Source organism: Tachyglossus aculeatus, chromosome X2 (genome assembly GCF_015852505.1).
Source record: "Tachyglossus aculeatus isolate mTacAcu1 chromosome X2, mTacAcu1.pri, whole genome shotgun sequence".
NCBI classification, from domain to species: domain Eukaryota; kingdom Metazoa; phylum Chordata; class Mammalia; order Monotremata; family Tachyglossidae; genus Tachyglossus; species Tachyglossus aculeatus.
The window spans coordinates 10,269,666-10,286,896 of NC_052100.1; the positions used below are offsets into that span (position 1 = coordinate 10,269,666).

Consider the following 17,231-nt stretch of genomic DNA (forward strand, 5'->3'; position numbering starts at 1 on the left):
GCCTGAGTGAGTAGGAAAATTATGTGACTGTATTCCTGTTTATTGTTCCCTCCTATCCCCCCTCCCTCAGTCCCACGGCACTTGTGTACATATCCATATATTAATAATGCATTATTAATATTGATATTCCATTATAATAATTATGCATATCCATATATTAGTGTCTGTCTCCCCCTCTACAGCTCGTGTGGGCAGGGACCATGGCTACCAACTCTGTTGTACTCTCCCAAGTGCTTAATACAGTGCTCTGCACACAGTAAGCACCCAGTAAATATGATTGATAGTGCTGAAGAAGCATATCTGGAGTAGAAGTAGCAGTAGCATTTATTGAGTGCCCACTTGGTCTGTTGCACTGTACTAGGCACTCAAGCCACACAGAATAATGGAGTGCACTTGCCCTGGTCACAGGGAGGGTACACTCTAATGGGGGAGACAAACAAAAATATCTACTAGAGAGGTCAAAAATAAATAAGTGGATAAATAGATATAAGAACTAAGGAGGGGGTAAATAAGCTCAATAAGCTCCAAATGTCAACATCTGGTAGGGAAAATGAGGCAGGATAAGAAGGAAGACATATAGAGTTCTCCACCATTACTTTTCCCCACCTTGCAAAAGCAGAGTGCTAGATTATAGGGTTTGGAGATATTTTTGCAAGTAAGCAAAAGCTGTTCCAAGAACAGGATGGGAAAAGCCAAGTAAACAGGGATATCTTGCATACCTTCTTAGAAGGATTGCTGTGGTTTTAGGGCATGTGTATTCCACATTACCCAAATGGTTGTAGACTGTTTTTGAGAGATTTTATGTTAATCTATTTGAGGAAAAGTGCTACTGAAATCAAGATATGACACAGGCATTTGAAGTGGGGTAGTATCTCACTAATGCAGATGGAGTGGAAGGAGAGCGATATTATATTCTTTAGATATTAATATATGTGTTAACTCTCAACATGGTGCCTTGCAGCAATGATGCAGAAAACCCTGAGCCAGTGGAACCTGTAGGTGGCCAATTTCCTGAATTTCCAATATTCCAGGATGGAAGGTAGGATGCCAGTAGCTAATAAAATCTGAAACATCCTCTGAATAAATCGGAGAGCAAATAATTTGTCTTTGTATAAGTGGGAATAGGCAGAGGAATATAAAAAGTTAAAAAACAGACTGTTTAATTACCGTTAATTCCAATGTCTTTCTTTCATTTTAGACTTCCATGGTTATAAGATATTAAGTTCCATTTTTGATTTTGTCTACTATTCAAATTATTTGACTTTTGAGGCAACGATCTGGATAATAAGAGTAATAGTAAGGGTATTATATGTTTAATGCTTACTATGTGCCCAGTACTATAGTAAACACTTTGCAACAGACAAGATAATCAGGTGGGACATAGTTCCTATCCCAAATGGGGCCCACTCAAATGAACTGGAAGCAGATATTAAATCAACCAGATGCAAGGTGCCTTATATTCACACCAAAAATGTCTCAGCATCTCCCAGTGGCTGATTAACAAACATTGGAATTGGATACCATAATCCAAAGTATTATCACATGTTGGCCTTGGGAAGGGAATATAAGAAAGGACAGGTGGGAAGCTGTATAGAGATCACTGCCATGACTGCTCGTCCCTTGAAAGAACAGAGTGGTAGAATGTGGGACTTGGAGAAATATTTCTCAAATAAACGTAAGCTGTTCTGAGAGTGGGATGGGAAAGAACTGAGTCAGCAAGGATATCTTGTACACCCTCCCAGAAGGATTGCTGCAGTTATAGGACACATGTATTCAGTATTATCCAAATGGTTCTAGACTTTAGTTGAGATTGGATCTTAATTTGTTCAAGTCAAAATGCTACTAAAATGTACATATTACTGAGACATTCAAAATGGGAGAGTATCTCACTAATGCAGAAGGACAGGAAAGAGAGTGGTATATTATTTAGACATTAACATATGTAAAGACTGTCAGTTCGACACTGCAGTAGTGAGGAAGAAGTCTCTGAGACAGAGGAACCCGTAACAGAACCATTTTTTGAATTGCCAATGCTCCAGGATGAGAGGTAGGATGCCAATAGATGATAAAATCTTAAAAATCTATCAGGTAATAATAATTATTATTGTGGTATTTAAGTGACTTTTCTAAGCACTGTGGTAGGTACAAGGTAATCAGGTTGAAAACAGTCCTGCCCCACATGGGGCTCACAGTCTCAATCCCCATTTTACAGGTGAGGGAACTAAAACACAGAGAAGCGAAGTGACTTGCACTTCACACAGCAGGTCTCCCCTCCGCATCCCTCTCCCCCCTGCCCCACCTCCTCAGAAATCATAGTGATAGATTATAGAGCTTGGAGGTATTTTTTCCAAATAAAGAGCAGCAGTGAGAATGGGATTGGAATGAACAGAATCAGCAGGGATGTCTCAGTTGCACCAGTGAAGCAGGAGAAGTGTATTATATTATTTAGTTATTATAGTCATATAATTGTCACAGTGATTCTATGCAGCAATCATTGAGACAACCCTGAGCCAATGGAACTTTTAGGGGACCCTGAAATTCCTGAAATGCCAATACTGCAGAGTGACATGTTGATTAAATCCAAAAAATCTATTGGATAAAACGGAGAGTGAATAATCCACCATGTGTTAGTGGGAATAGGTGGTAACATTTAAAAAATTTTAAAAAACAGTGACTCTTTATATTAAATTCCAAGTCCCTGGTTTTGTTTAGACTGAATGAGGCATGATCAGTATTATACAGTTCAGTGAAGCTTTTGTCCGTTATTTAAATTATTTGAATTTTGAGGTGATAATTTGAATAATGATAGTGATAATAAAGATAATAATTATGTATTTTATGCACTTATTATGTTCTCCGACTCCATTAACACTTGGGTAAATACAAGACCATCAGGTGGGGCATAGTCCCTGTCCTCTGTGGGGCTCAATTAAGTGTATTGGAAGCAGACATTAAAACATCCAGATGATAGTGATATATGAATTCATGCCAAAAATGTTTTAACCTCTCCTAATGTCCCGCAAAGGGATCATTGTATATAATCAGCATGAAAACTGGAAGTATTGTCAAGTGTCAGCATCTGGAACAGAATGTACAAAAAGCTAGGAGGAAAGACATTGATTTTTCCGTCTTTCCCTTCCCTGAAAAATCACAGTGGAAGATTATGAGTAAGAGGTACTTTTTTCCCCAAGTAAACAAGAGCAGAGATTACAGTAGGATGGGAATGAACAGATTCAGAAGGGATATCTTGCTCACGCTCCTAGACCAATTGCTGCAGTCATAGGACATGTCAGTTCCATACCACCCAAATGGTTTTCGAAGTCCTTTTGATGGAGTGGTTGTTAATCCATTTGAGTCAAAAGGCTTCTGAAATGGAGACTCGTAACAGGCATTAGAAGTGGGATGGTTTTTCATAAATGCAGATGAAACAGAAGGTGACCAGTATTATATAATGTAGTCATTAATATATGTACCTAACTGTCCAAATGATTCCGTGCAATAGTAAGAGAGGATGCAATGTGCTAGAGAAAGTTGTGGATGACATCTTTCTTGACTGGCTAAATCAATCAATCAGTCAGTCGTATTTATTGAGTGCTTACTGTGTGCAGAGCGCTGTACTAAGCGCTTGGGAAGTACAAGTTGGCAACATATAGAGATTGAGATGATAATCAAAAGTATTGTCACATGTCAGCATCTGGAAGGAAATGAGAAATAGTCAAGGAGGGAAGACGTCTAGTGATCTCCATGACTTTTTCTCCCCTGAAAAAGTGGAATATTAGATTGTGGTGCTTGGAGATATTTTGCCCAAGCAATCAACCAATCATTGGTATTTACTGAGTGCTTACTATGTGCAGAGCTGTGCTGAGAATGAGATAGGAAAGAACAGTCAGTAGGGATATCTTGCCCACCTTCTTAGAAGGGTTGCTGCAATTATAGGATGTGTATATGAGAAGCAGCGTGGTTTAGTGGAAAGAGCACAAGCTTGGGAGTCAGAGGTCATGGGTTCTAATCCTGGCTCTGCCATTTGTCTGCTTATGTGACCTTGGGCAAGCCACTTAACTTCTCTGAGCCTCAATTACCTCATCTGTAAAATGGGGATTTAAACTGTGACCCCCACATGGGACAACCTGCTTACCTTGTATCTACCCCAGTGTTTAGAACAGTGCTTGGTACATAGTCTTATACAATAATAATAATAGTAATATAGTCCATGTTACCCAAAATGATTTTAGACTTTTTTTGAGAGATTGGGTGCTTAATCCATTTAAATCAAGATGCTACTGAAATGCAGATATGACCCAGGCAGTTGAATCGGGATAGTATCTTACCTAATGCAGATAGAATGGAAGGAGAGTGGTATTGCATCATTTACACAGTAATACATGTATGTCTGTTGAAATGGTGTTATGCAGTTGTAAGCAAGAAAGTCCTGAACCTGTGGAATCTGTAACAGACCCGTTTTCTGAACCGCAGATGGTCCAAGATTTAAGGTAGGATTCAAGTAGCTGATAAAATCTTAAAATTCTATCAGATAAATGGGAGAGTGAATAGTCTGTACATGTATAAGTGGCAATAGGCAGCTGGAATGTAAAAGGTTAAAAACAATGACTGTTTAATTACATTTAATTCTAAAATGCTAACTTCTTTTAGTCCACCCAGATTATATTATTAAGTTCTAATGTAAGCTTTGTCTACTACTCAAATTATTTGTCTTTTCAGTCAGCAATTTGGATGATGATAAGAGCAGTAGTGATAGTGTTATGTGTTAAGTGCTTACTGTTTAAACAGCACTGTATTAAATGCTGGAGTAGGTACAAGATAATCAGGTGGAAGACAGTCTCTGTCCCACATGGGACCCATTCAAATGAATTGGGAGAAGATATTAAATCATCCAGATGCAAACTGATCTGCATATTCACACCAAAAAATATCTTAACATCTCCCAATTGCCAGATTAACGATCTCTAGGCATTGGAGATGATAATCAAAAGTATAGTCAGTTGTCAGCATCTGGGAGGAAATGTGAGAGAGGACAGGAGGGAAAACATGTAGAGTTCTCCACCATGACTTCTCCTACCCTGAAAAAGCAGAGTAGTAAATTATGGGGCTTGAAGATATCTTCCCCAAGTAGACAAGAATTGTGGTGAGAATGGGATGGGAAAGAACTGAGTCAGCAGGGATATCTTGCACACCTTCCTAGAAGGATTGCTGCAGCTATAGGATGTGTGTATTCCATATTACCCTAATGGTTCTAGACTTTTCTTTGAGAGATTGGGTGCTAACCATTCAAATCAAAATGCTACCAAAATGCAGATATAAGCACAGGCATTTGAAACAGGATACTAACTTACTAATGCAGATTTACACATTAATGTATGTATCTATCTGTTGAAATGGTGCTGTGCAGTTTTAAGCAAGAAAGTCCTGAGCCTGTGAAATCTGTAAGAGGCCCGATTCTAACAGCTGATAAAACCTTAAAAATCTATCAGATAAGCAGAAGAGTGAATAATCTGTTCATGTAGCAGTGGGAATAGGTAGCAGAAATGTAAAAGGTTAAAAAGCAATGCCTGTTTGATTCCATTTAATTCCAAAGCCCTTTTAACATTTAGATCACTCAGGTTATATTATTAATAAAAATTTTAAAAAATATATTGGGTAAACAGAGTGGGTAATTCTACCACATAGAAACAGGATTCTATTCTATTGTTCCATAACATTTTATTCCAAAGCCCTCATTTTATTTAGACCACCTGGGTAATGGGATTTTATGAATTTTATGAATTTACAGTGTAGGTTTTTTCTACTTCTCAAATGATTTGACTTTTGAGGCTGTAATCTGGATAATCATAATCACTATAGTAATAATAATTGTATTGTTTGCCAAGCACTTAATATGTGCCCAGCACTGTACTGAACACTTGGGTAGATAACAAAATAATCAGGATACAGTCCCCATCTCACATGGGGTTCACTCAGCTGGATTGGAAGCAGATATTAAATCATCCATATGCAAAATTCATACCAAAAATCTTGCAACATCTCCCAACACCTAGCATAGGAATCACTGGAATTAGAAGACTGAAAACTCAAAGCATCACCACATGGTAGCATCTGCAGGGAATTTGAGAATGGAAAGGGGGAAAAAGTAGAGATCTCTACCATGACTCTTTCTCCCCTGATAATTTATAGTGGTAGATTATGGGGCTTGGAGGTCATTTTCACCAGTAAACAAGAGCAGTGCTGAGAATGGGATGGGAATGTACAGAATCAACAGGGTTATTTTACATGCCCTCCTACGTGGATTGCTGCACTTAAAGAACATTTCCATTCCATACTTCCCAAATGGTTCTAGAGGTTTATTTTGAGAGATTGGAGGCTAGCCCATTTGGTCAATCAGTTGTGCTTCTTAAGCTCCTACTGTGTGCAGAGCACTGTATTAAGTGCTTGGGAGAGTACAATACAGTAGAGGTGGTGGACATGTTCCCTGCCCACAAGGAGCCTACAGTCTAGACGGGGAGACAAACATTAAAATAAAGTACAGATAAGTGCTATAGGGTTTAGGGTGGGTAAGAAAACTATTGAAATGCAGATATGACACGGGCATTCAAACCAGGATGGTGAGTTTACTAATGCAGATGAAACAGAAGGTGGGTGGTATTATATTATTTAGTTATTAATTAATATACATATCTGTCAAAACAATGCTGTGCAAGTGAGAGAGGAAGACCTAAGCCAGTGGAACTTGAGTGACCTGTTTCTTGAGTCCCAGGTACTACGTGCTGAAAGGTTGGAGGCTAACAGCTGATAAACCAGAGAGTGAATAATTCAACCAATGTATAAGTGGGACTAGGCAAATTTCAAAGTTTAAAAAAAACAGTAACTGTTCCACTACATTAAATTAAAAGGCCTTTAATTTCATTTCATTCCGAATTATTATACAATTTGAAGTTTGTGTAGGTTTTTTCTACTACTAAAATTATTTGACTTTTTAACAATCTGGGTAATTGTAAGAATAGTAATAATAATTGTGTTATTTGTTAAGTGTTTGTTATGTGCCTAGCACTGTATTAAACGTTGGTGTAGGTACAAAATAATCAGGAGAAGCCTAGCTGAAAGAGCATGGGCCTGGGAGTCAGAGGGCGTGAGTTCTAACCTTGGCTCTGCCACTTGTCTGGTGTGTGACCTTGGGCAAGCACTTCACTTCTTTGTGTCTCAGTTCCTTCATCTTCTGAGTGTGGATTCAATACCCTGTTCTCCTTTCTACTTAGGCTGCAAGCCCCATGTGGGACCTGATTATTTTGTATCTACCCCAGTCCTTAATATAGTGCTTGGCAAATAGTAAGCGTGTAACAAATACCACAGTTCTTAATTGTTAGGAGGGACCCAGTCAAGTGGATCGGAAGCCTGTATTAAATCATCCACATGCAAAGTGATTTGTGTATTTGCACGAAAGCATTCCAACATCTTCCAATGCCCAGCGTAGGGATCACTGGAATTGGGAGCATGAGAATCAGGAGTGGTGTAAAATGTCAGCATCTGCCCAAAGTCACACAGCTGACAGTTGGTGGAGCGGAATTTGAACCCATGACCTCTGACTCCAAAGCCCGTGCTCTTTCCACTGATCCACACTGCTTCTCACACATATAGATAGATAGATAGATAGATAGATATTCATCAAATGATGTGCAACAGTGAGAGAAGAAACCTTGAGCCAGTGTAGTTTACAGATAATCCATTTCTTGAACCACGTATGCTGCATGTTGGCAGGTAGGAGGTTAACAACAGATCAATATCTTAAAAATTTATTGGATAAACCAGAGAGTGAATAATCTGACCAATTATAAGTAGGAATACATGGCAGAAATTTAAAAGTTTAAAACAGCAATTACTGTTCCCTTACATTCAATTCCAAGCCCCTTATTTCATTCGGATCATTCTGGATTATGAGATATTGTGAAATTACAGTATAGGCTTTGTCTACTACACAAATAATGTGATTATTGAGGAACCAGTCTGGATAATCATAATAATAGTACTTATATTATTTGTTAAGCATCATAGTGGACAGAGCACAGGCCTGGAAATCAGAAGGTCATGATGGATTCTAATCCCAGCTCCACCACTTGTCTGCTGTGTGACATTGGGCAAATCACTTCAGTTACCTCATCTGTAAAATAGGATTAAGACTGTGAGCCCCATGTGGGAGTTGGATTGGGTCCAACCCGATTGGCTTGTATCTACCCAAGCACTTAGAACAGTGCCTAACATATCATAAGTTCTTAGCAAGTACCACAATTATTATTATTATTTTTGTTTGCCAAGCACAGTGTAAAATACTGGGATAGATACAAGATAATTGGGTAGAACAGATTAATATATGGGCTATGTTGCTTGCCCTTCTGGGTGGATTGCTACAGTCTGATCCCTATGACCCAAATGATTGTAGGCTATTTTTGAGAGATTTAATTTGCATCCGTGTGTGTCAATATGCTACAGAAATGTAGACATTATCCTGGTGGTTATGGTGTAACTTCAGTTGAAATGGAAGGAGAGTGGTATTATATCATTTAGTCATTAATATATATGTATCTAACTGTCAAAATGATGCTGTACAGCCCGTGGAGAAAGCGCCCTGAGCCGGTGGAACCTGCAGAAGACCCTTTTTCTCAATTATCTATGCCGTGGGATTTAAGGTAGGAGGCTAACTGCTAATAAAATCTTAAAACTGTGTTAGCCCAATCATGAATAGCCCAGCTGCACTAAGTGAGGATTGGTGGCAGCAATTTAAGGGTTTATAGATGCAATAAATGTACTAATTTTATTTAGACCACCCAGGTTTTGGGAGGGTATTGAGTGTAGGTTCTGTCTACTACTCCAATTATTTGACTTTTGAGATAAGTCAGTATAATAGTAATAAAAATAACTGTAATTCTAGTGTTATTTGTTAATCACTTATCATTTGTCCAGAATTGTATTACGATACAATACATTGCCTTTTCCAACCTGGGGCTAATTCAAGTGGATTGGAAACGTATTAAAAATTCCTGACTCAAAGTGATTCGGATATTAGCCCTCCAAAAATTCCAGTATCACCCCATGTCCTGTGTTTAGATCAGTGGAAGTAGGGGCATAATAACCAGAAGTATTGCTAGATGTAAGCATCTGGAAAGGAATGTGGGAAAGGATCAGCAGGAATACGTATAGATCCCTGACACGACCTTTCCCTTTCCTGAAGTCAGGGTGGAAGATTTTGGGGCTGGGAGATGCTTTTCCCAAGGAAATAAGAGCCATGCTGAGAATGGGAATGAACAGAGTCAGCTGGAATATCTTGCTTACCCTCCTGGGTGGGTTGTGGCAGTCATAGGACATTTCAGATCCATATGACCCCAGTGATCCTAGTCTGTTTTTGAGAGATTGGATTCAAATCCATGCATGTAAAATGCTACAGAAATGTAAACGTGTGCCTTGTTGTTATTGCAGCACTGCACATGACATAGAACGATAGAGGTTTTATAATATTTAGTCATTAATATATGTGTCTCTGTCAAAATTATCCTGTGCAGTATTCGGAAAGAACGCCCTGAGCCAATGAAACCTGCAGGAGACCCTTTAGCTCGAGTACCGATGTTGCGGGATCGTAGGTAGGTGGTTAACATCTTACAAAATCTTAAAAATATATCACACCAACCAGACTCTGAATAATCTGTGTCTAAGTGGTTATAGGTGGTAGGACTTTAAAGGGTTTATAGAAGCAATAACTGCACTAATTTCATTTAGACCTACCTGGGTTATGAGATATTATGAAGTTAGAGTGTAGGTTTTGCCTACTACTTAAATTATTTGACTTTTGAGGCAACAGTCTGCTTATCAATAACAATAATAATAATAATAATAATAGTGTTATTTGTTAAGCACTTACCATTTGCCCAGCATTATATTAAATGCTGGGGTTGATACAAGACAGTCCTTTTCCAACATGGGGCTAACAGGTGGATTAGAAACAAGAATTTAAAATTCCAGATGCAAAGTGATTTGTGTATTCACACACCAAAAACATTCCGATATCACCTCATGCCCAGTGCTTGGATCATGGGAACTAAGGGCATGATAAATAAAAGTATTACCACATGACAATATCTGGAAAGGAATGTGAGAAAAGATCAGAGGGAATACATATAGATCCCTGCCATGACTTTTCCCTCCCCTGAGAAGTTATCGTGGAAGTTTATGGCTCTTGGAGATATTTTCCCAAGTAAAGAAGAGATTGGAATGGGAATGAACAAAGGCAGTGCAATTTTTTTGCTTGCCCTCATAGGTGGATTGCTGCAGACGTAGGACATTTCCGATCCATACCATTCAAATGGTCCTAGGCTGTTTTTGAGAAATTGCATGTGAATTCATGCATGTCAAAATGCTTTATAATAATAATAATAATAATGGTATTTGTTAAGCACTTACTATGTGTCAAGCAGTGTTCTAAGCGCTGGGTAAATGTAGCCATGACCCTGGCATTTGAACCTAGGTGTTATCACAATACTGTAGATGATATGGAAGGAGAGTGGTACTATATCATTTGTTATATATGTAACTGTCACCAAATCATGTTGGTTCAGTCTTCACAGCATCACTAAAATCTGCCCTTTCCTCTCCATCCAAACTGCTACCATGTTATTCTAAGCACTTATCAAATCCCACCTTGATTACTGCATCAGCCTCCTTGCTGGCCTCCCTACCTCCTAACTCTGCCACATGTCTGCTGTGTGACCTTGGGCAAGTCACTTAACTTCTCTGAGCCTCAGTTACCTCATCTGTTAAAAAAAATGGGGATTAAGCTTGTGAGCACAATGTGGGACAGGGACTGTATCCAACCTGATTAACTTGTTTCTACCCCAGCACTTACAACAGTGCTTGGCACATAATAAGCGCTTAACAAGTACCATAATTATTATTGCCTCCTGTCTCTCCCCACTCCAGTCCACACTTCACTCTGCTGCCCCCATCATTTTTCTACAAAAACATCCAGTCCATGTTTCCCCACTCTTCAGGAAATTCTAGTGGTTGCCCATCCACCTTCTAGACTGTGAGCCCACTGTTGGGTAGGGACCATCTCTATATGTTGCCATCTTGTACTTCCCAAGTGCTTAGTACAGTGCTCTGCAGTGGTGCAGTATTTCATTATTTAATCATTAATATATATGCATCTAACTTTCAAAGTGATGCTGTTCAGTTGGCATAGTCAATAAATATGATTGAATGAATAAATGAATCCACCTCCACATTAAACAGGAATGCCTTACCATCAGCTTTAAAGTATTTAATCACATTGCCCCTTTCTACCTTACCTCCCTGATTTCCTACTACAATCCAGTCTGTACACTCTTCTTCTGTCATGTCAACCTACTCATTGTACCTCCATCTCATCTATCTCACCGCCAACTTCTTATCCACATCCTGCCTCTGGCATGAAATGCTCTCCCTCTTCATACCCATCAGACAGTCACTCTCCCAACCATCAAAGCCTTATTAAAGACACTTTCCTCCAAGAGGTCTTCCCTGACTAGACCCTCATTTCCTCTTCATTTATCCATTGTCAGTCATATTTTTTGAGTGCTTACTGTGTGCAGAGCACTGTACTAAATGCTTGGGAAAGTACAATGTAACAATAGATAGATTCCCTGCCCACTGTGTCACCTTTGCACTTGGATAATGCACCCTTTACTCTCCCTTGCCTCAGTTATTCTCCTTACCAGCAGTTATACACATATCTGTAATTAATTTATTCAAATAAATATCTGTCTCCCCCCTAGACTGTAAGCTCTTTGTGGGGCGGGAACATGTCTCTCAACTCTGTTATATTGTACTCTCCTAAGCATTTAGTACATTGTTTGGCAAACAGTAAGGGCCCAATAAATGCGATTGATTAGACTGTGGGTTTTTGACTACTAAAGTTATTTGACTTTTGAGGCAACAGGCTGCATCATAGTAAGTATATTAATAATAATAACGATAGTTTCTTTAAGTGACTACTATTTGCCCAGCCTTATATTAAACCATGGAGTCGATACAAGGCAGTCCTTTCCAACATGGGTCTAAATCAAGTGGATTGGAAATGGGAATTGAAAACTCCACATTCCAGCATCACCCCATGCCCAGGGTTTGGATCACGAGAAGTAGGGGCATGATAACCAGAAGTATTGTCAGATGTCAGTATCTGGAAGGGAATGTGAAAAAGGATCAGCAGGAATATGAATTCCTGCCATTACTATTCCCTCCCCTGGGAAGTTATAGTGGAAGATGATTGGGTTTGGAGATATTTTTCCCAACTAAACAGAGCTGGGTTGAGAACGGGATGGGAATGAAAAGAATCAGCTGGGCCATCTTGCCTGCCTTCCTAGGTGGATTGCTGCAGTCCTAAGACATTTCTGATCTGTAAGACACTAATGGTCCTACGCCATTTTTGAGAGATTGGATGCGAATCCATGCACATCAAAACGCTTACGGACACATAGACATGACCCTAGCATTCGGACTTTTATCGCAGTACTCCAGGTGAAATGGAAGGGGTGCAGTATTTCATTATTTAATCATTAATATATATGCATCTAACTTTCAAAATGATGCTGTTCAGTTGGCAGAGGCAACGCCCTAAGCCAATAGAAACTTCAGTAGATCTTGTTTCTGGAAAACTGATGCTGCAGGATCGCAAGTAGGTGGCTAAAAGCCTTAAAAATTTGTTGTTATTGAGATAGTGAGTAATCCAACTGAATCTCAGTGGGGATAGATGGCTGCAGTTTAAGGGTTTATAGAAGCAGTAACTGCACTAATTTCATTTAGACCAACCGCTTAGGAGAGATGTATTTGGAGCTTAGATTTTTGCCCACTACTCAAATTGGATGACTTTTAAGGCAACAGTCTGGCTAATAATAAGCATACTACTAATAATAATAGTGTTATTTGTTAAGCACTTAGCATTTGCCCGGCATTATAATAAATACTGGAGTCAGTACAAGACAGTCCCTTCCCAGTTCAACTGAACTGGAAACAAATATTAAAAATTCCAGATGCAAAGCAATTTGTTTATTCCCACCAAAAGCATCCCAACATCATCCCACATCCAGCATTTGGATCATGGGAAGTAGGGTCATGATAACCAGATGTACTGTCAGATGTCAGCATCTGGAAGGGAATGTGAAAAAGGATAAAAGTGTAGGATCTTTGTCATGACTTTTCCCTCCCCCAGAGAAGTCATAGTGGAAGATTATGAGGCTTGGAGTTATTTTTCCTAAGTAAAGAAGCCCCATGCTGAGAATGGGATAGTAATGAAGAGTCAGCCAGGCTATCTTGCTCACCCACCTAGGTCGAATGCTGCAGTCACAGGACATTTCTGATCCATATCATCCAAATGGTCCTAGACTGTTTTTGAGAGATTGGATGCAAATCCTTGCACTACAAAATGCTTTGGAAATGTAGGCATGACCCTGGCATTTGAACCTGGTTGTTATCGAAGTACTGCAGATGAAATGGAAAAAGAGTGGTATTATATAATTTAGCCATCAATATATATGTATCTAACTTTAAAAATGATGCTCTGCAGCCCGTGGAGAGAGCATTTTAAGCCTGAAGAAGAACCTTTTTCTCTATCACCCGTGCTGGAAAATCTAAGGTAAGAGGCTAACGCCTAGTAAAATCTTGAAAACCTATTGGATAAACCAGATAGTGAATAATCTGAGTCCGTTTAAGTGGGGATAGGTGGCCAGAATTCAAGCATTTATAGAAGCAATAACTGCACTAATTTCATTTTGGCCACATGGGTTATGAGATATTATGAATTTAGAGTGTAGGTTTTGCCTAGTACTCAAATTATTTGACTTTTGAGGCAACAGTCTGCTTATCAATAGCAATAATAATAATAATAATAGTGTTATTTGTTAAGCACTTACCATTTGCCAAGCATTGTATTAAGTGCTGGAATTGATATAAGACAGTCCTTTTCCAACATGGGTCTAAATTAAGTGAATTGGAAACAGGAATTAAAAATTCCAGATGCAAAGTGATATGTATACTAGCACCAAAAACATTCCAACATCTCCGCATGCCCAGGGTTTGGATTACGGAAAGTAGGGGCATGATAACCAGAAGTATTGTCAGATGTCAGCATCTGGAAGGGAAAGGGAGAAAGGATCAGCAGGAATATGAATAGATCCCTGCCATGACTTTTCCCTCCCCTGGGAAGTTATAGTGGAAGATGATGAAGTTTGGAGATATTTTTCCCAGTTAAACGAAAGCTGGGCTGATAATGGGATGGGAATGAAAAGAATCAGCTGAGCTATCTTAGGTGGATTGCTGCAGTCTTAGGGAATATTTCTGATCTGTAAGGCACTAATGGTCCTACTCTATTTTTGGGAGATTGGATGCGAATCCATGTGTGTCAAAATGCTACTGACACGTAGATATGACCCCAGCATTTGGACCTGTTGGTTATCGCAGTATTCCAGATGATATGGAAGGGGTGCAGTATTTCATTATTTAATCATTAATATATATGTATCTAACTTTCAAAATGATGCTGTTCAGTAGGCAGAGACAACAGCCTAAGCCAGTAGAAACTTCAGTAGACTCCTTTTCTGGAAAACTGATGCTGCAGGATCATAGGTAGAAGACTAAAAGCTCGTAAAATCTTAAAAAATTTGTCAAGTTATCCAGATAGTGAAGAATCCAACTGTGGGGATAGATGGCAGGAATTTAAGGATTTATAGAAGCAATAACTGCAATAATTTCATATTGACCACTGGAGTAATGAGATATTATGAAGTTAGAATTTAGGTTTTACGTACTATTCAAATTATTTGACTTTTGAGGACTAATAGTAAGCATAATAACAATCATAACAACAGTGTTACTATTTTAAGCACTTACTATTTCCCTAGCATTGTGTTAAATGCTGGAGTCAATATAAACCTGTCCCTTCCAACATGGGGCTAACGCACGTGGAGTGGAAACAGTAATTAAAAATTCCAGATCCAAAAGTGATTTTGTGTATTCACACCGAAAATATTCCAACATTACCCTATGCCCAGCATTTGGAACATGAGAAATAGGGAAATGATAACCAGAAGTATTGTCCGATGTCACCAACTGGAAGGGAATGTGAGAAAGGATCAGCAGATCCCTGCCATGACTTTTCCCTCCCCTGGGAAGTCATAGTGAAAAATTACTGGTCTTGAAGGTATTTTTCCCATGTAAACAAGACCCATCTAGAGAATAGGATGGGAATGAACAGAGGCCGTGAGATTTTTCCTGCTCTCCCTCCTAATTAAATTGCTGCAGTTATAGGACATTTCTGATCCAGGTGACCCAAATGGTCCTAGGCTGTTTTTAAGAGAATGGATGCAAATCTATGCACCTTAATGTGCTGCTGAAATGTAGACATGACCCAGACATTTGTAACTGGTTATCACATTACTACAGATGAAATTGAAAGAGATTGGTATTATGTTATTTATCCATCAATATTATCTGTCAAAATGATGCTGTGCAGCCTGCAGATAGAATGCCCTAAGCCAGTCGAACCTGCAGTAGAAAAAAAAAAGAGATGGCATTTGTTAAGCACTGAACCTTTCTCTGTCACTGATGATCCGTGACAGAAGGTAGGAGGCTAAGAGCTCATAAAATCTTAACATCTATCAGGTAAACCAGATAATGAAAAATCTGACTGCATCTAACTGGGGATAGGTTGGTAGAATTTAAGGGTTTATAGAAGCAAATAACTGCACTAACTTCATTTTGACTACCTGGGTTATGAGCTACTATGAAATTAAAGTGTATTTTAAGTTTTGCCTACTACTCAAATTATTTGAATTTTTTGGCGGGGGTCACTGCATCATCATAATCATAACAGTAGTAGTAACAAAAATAATGACAGTGTTATTTATTAAGAGCTTGCCATTTGCACAGCATTGTATTAAATGCTGGAGTCAATACAAGACAGTCCCTTTTCCAGATGGGGCTAACTTATGTGATTTGTGTATTCACACCAAAAACACTCCAACATCACTCCAGTGTCCAGTGTTTGGATCATAAGAAGTTGGGGCATGATAACCAGAAACTATTGTCAGATGTCAGCATCTGGAAAGGAATGTCAGAAAACTCAGTGGGAATATGTATTGATCCCTGCCGTGAGTTCCCCCCTCCCCACCCCCCGAGAAATTAGAGTGGAAGATTATAGGGCTTGGAGATATTTTTCCCAGGTAATGAAGGGCTGTCCTGAGAAAAGGATGGGAATTCATTCATTCATTCATTCAAATGTATTTATTGAGCACTTACTGTGTGCAGAGCACTGTACTAAGAGCTTGGAAGAGAACATTACAACAATAAACAGACATATTCCCTGCCCACAATGAGCTTACCATCTAAGTTGTAGGACATTTATGATCCATGTGACTTAAGTGGATCTATGCTATTTTTGAGAGATTGGATGTGAATCAAAGCTTGTCAAAATGCTGCTGAGATATAAACATGACCCTGACATTTGTACCTGGTTGTTATTGCGGTAACCGCAATTGGAGATGAAATGGAAGGAGAGTGGTATTATATCATGTAGTTATTAATGTATGTATTTAACTGTCAAAATTCAGCCCGCAGAATGTACACCCTAAGTCAGTGAAACCTATGGGAGACCCTTTTCCTCTATCACCAACAATGAGGGATCAAAGGTAAGGGGTTAACAGCTAACAAATTCTTAAAAATCTGTCGAGTAAACCAGATAGTGAGTAACCTGAATGTGTCTAGGTAGGGATAGGAGGCTGGAATTTAAAGTTTTATAGGAACAAAAACTGCACATATTTCATTTTGACCACCTGGGGTTATGAGATATTATGAAGTTAGAATGTAGATTTTGTCTACAACTCAAATTATTTGAATTTTTAGGCAATAGTCTGTTAATCATCATATTAATAACAATAATGATAGTAGTTTTTTTAAACAGCATTTGCCCAGCAGTGTATTAAATGCTGGAGTTGATACAAGACAGTCCCTTTCCACATGGGGTTAAAGTCAGGTGAATTGGAAACAGTAATAAAAGATTCAGGATCCAAAAGTGATTTGTGTGTTCACATCAAAAATATTCCAACATTGCCCAATGCCCAGCTTTTGGATCACGGGAAATAGGGATGTGATTACCGAAACTATTGCCGGATATCAGCATCTGGAAGGGACTGTGAAAAAATTTGGCG

The 17,231-nt window shown here is 38.9% G+C and overlaps 1 protein-coding gene across 7 annotated transcripts in view; it reads left to right on the top strand.

The window, feature by feature from the left end:
• Nucleotides 1-17,231, top strand: part of LOC119949422 (pollen-specific leucine-rich repeat extensin-like protein 1) — a 38,523-nt gene that overhangs the window by 4,263 nt on the left and 17,029 nt on the right. For 6 of the 7 annotated variants that reach the window (XM_038771189.1, XM_038771194.1, XM_038771191.1 and 3 more), the window contains exons 3-8: nucleotides 962-1,039; nucleotides 4,413-4,490; nucleotides 8,616-8,693; nucleotides 9,564-9,641; nucleotides 13,595-13,663; nucleotides 16,635-16,712. In XM_038771189.1, coding sequence (XP_038627117.1) covers nucleotides 962-1,039; nucleotides 4,413-4,490; nucleotides 8,616-8,693; nucleotides 9,564-9,641; nucleotides 13,595-13,663; nucleotides 16,635-16,712 — 459 coding nt within the window. The remainder of the gene's footprint in view (nucleotides 1-961; nucleotides 1,040-4,412; nucleotides 4,491-8,615; nucleotides 8,694-9,563; nucleotides 9,642-13,594; nucleotides 13,664-16,634; nucleotides 16,713-17,231) is intronic. The other variant, XM_038771193.1, reaches the window with a different exon arrangement.